At 39.5% G+C, this 1948-nt stretch overlaps 1 protein-coding gene across 1 annotated transcript; it reads right to left on the bottom strand.

The window, feature by feature from the left end:
- Positions 1-659: 659 nt before the first annotated feature.
- On the bottom strand, positions 660-1070 carry LOC116812000 (small ribosomal subunit protein uS17m-like). The gene has a single exon (XM_032757537.1). It carries the CDS (start codon positions 1050-1052, stop codon positions 660-662), a length of 393 nt encoding a protein of 130 aa, XP_032613428.1. The 5' UTR covers positions 1053-1070.
- Between the last annotated feature and the right edge of the window lie 878 nt (positions 1071-1948).

Raw genomic sequence — 1948 nt, 5'->3', positions numbered from 1 at the left:
GCCTTATTTGTTTATATTCAAAGGCTTTCTTCCCTCAAAATAAAGGTTCTAAGATAAATTCAAGATTCTTTTGAATGAAAAAAAGAAAACTGGCTGGGCACAATGGCTCAGGCCTGTAATCCCAGCACTTTGGGAGGCCAATGTGAGCATTTCACTCCCAAGAGTTCAAGAACAGCCTAGGCAATATAGGGAGAACCTGTCTCTACAAAATTTACAAAAAATTAGCCAGGTGTAGTGGCACGCTGCTGTGCTCCCAGCTACTCAGAAGGCTGGGGTGGAAAGATTGCTGGAGCCAGGGAAGTCGAGGCTGCAGTGAGCCAAGATTGTACCACTGCACTCCAGCCTGGACGACAAAGCGAGACCCTGTCTCAAAAAATGAAAAGAAAACCTTCTAAAACAGTGAGCTTACAAAATGCAACAGACCGCTAGACACACTTAGTGTAATGTGAAAGTATGTTCACTGAAAAGAAAATTTGAAGCATGACCATAAAAACCTTTGTGAAAAACCGTAATATGCCCTTTACTTCATTTGCTTTTAGCTATTTCATAAATACCACAAGAGAACTTGGACACAGTTTGTGATGAAACTTAGAAAAATTTCTTTGTCCATAAAATAAACATGTAAATCTTTCCCTTTGGCTTCTTTTTCCATTCCTCCTTCACTGTGCTGAAGAGATACTGAGTTCTTCCAGATTTTTGCTTAGCTGGGTGGTTTCCGAACTCAATGGACTCTCCAGATAGGTAGTTCCTGCACAGGGTTTTCCTGTCACTGGAGCTATGAGTTTTCTAACTTTGAAAACAATCTCAGCCAGTTCATGTTTCACATGCTTTGTTCGTGGAACAGGTAAAGCTTTGAGAAGCATGATATCCCCAATTGTGCACTGCTGAAGGGCATTGTGAGCAAAGTAGGTTTTTCGCTTATTATAATACTTTAATAAATGGGGATCCAGAACAAGCCTGGTCACTCTCACTTTAGCAGTCTTTTCCATTTTTGTCCCAGTCACCTTCCCCACAATCCATTTGGCATGGACGGATGAACGAACTATGGACATTATGTGGCTATGGTCACCTCCGCCACTACTGTGCAGCCACCTGACCTGTGGAGTGCCGGTCGCAGAATGATCCCCATTTTATTCTTGATGACATTCCTTGTTATGAAACCTGCTTTATCTGATAGAAATATAACTACCCCAACTTTCTTTTGGTTAGTGTTTTTTTGTTTTTTTGTTTTGTTTTGTTTTGTTTTAGTATATCTGTGGCTATCTTTTTACTTTATTTTTAATTTTTTTATAGAGATGGGGTCTCACTCTGTTGCCCAGGCTGGTCTCAAACTCCTGGGCTCAAGCAATCCTCCCGCCTCAGGCTCTCAAAGTGCTGGGATTACAGGTGTGAGCCACCATACCTTTGACTTTTAATATGTCTATGTCTTTATATTAAAAGTGGATTTCTTATAGACAGTGTGTAATCGGATCTTATTTTCTTAACCACTGTGACAATCTCTGTCTTTTAATTGGTGCATTTAGACCATTCACATTTAAAGTGACTTTGATATAGTCAGACTAATATCTACCATCTTTATAACTATTTTCTTTTGTATATTTATTTATTTAAATTGATACATATTAGATGTACATACTTTTGGGATACATGTGATAATTTGATGCGTTTACATAATCGGATCAGGGTAATTGGAATATCCATCATCTTAAACATAAATCTTTTCTTTTAACTAGGAACATTTGAATTATTCTCCTCTAGCTATTTTGTTTTGTTTTGTTTTACTTTTTTGAGACAGAGTCTTGCTCTGTCATCCAAGCTGGAGTGCAGTGGCATGATCTCAGCTCACTGCAACCTCTGCCTCCCAGGTTCAAGCAATTCTCCTGTCTCAGCCTCCCGAGTAGCTGGGACTACAGGCGCATGCCACCATGCCTGGCTAATTTTTGTATTT

Source organism: Hylobates moloch, unplaced genomic scaffold (assembly GCF_009828535.3).
Source record: "Hylobates moloch isolate HMO894 unplaced genomic scaffold, HMol_V3 SCAFFOLD_7, whole genome shotgun sequence".
Taxonomy (NCBI): domain Eukaryota; kingdom Metazoa; phylum Chordata; class Mammalia; order Primates; family Hylobatidae; genus Hylobates; species Hylobates moloch.
Note: the sequence above shows the minus strand (reverse complement) of the source record. Positions and strands in the feature narration are given on the sequence as shown.

Coding starts and splice junctions, on each gene's coding strand:
- LOC116812000 (XM_032757537.1), bottom strand. CDS start 1,052: ATGTCCATAGTTCGTTCATCCGTCCATGCCAAATGGATTGTGGGGAAG.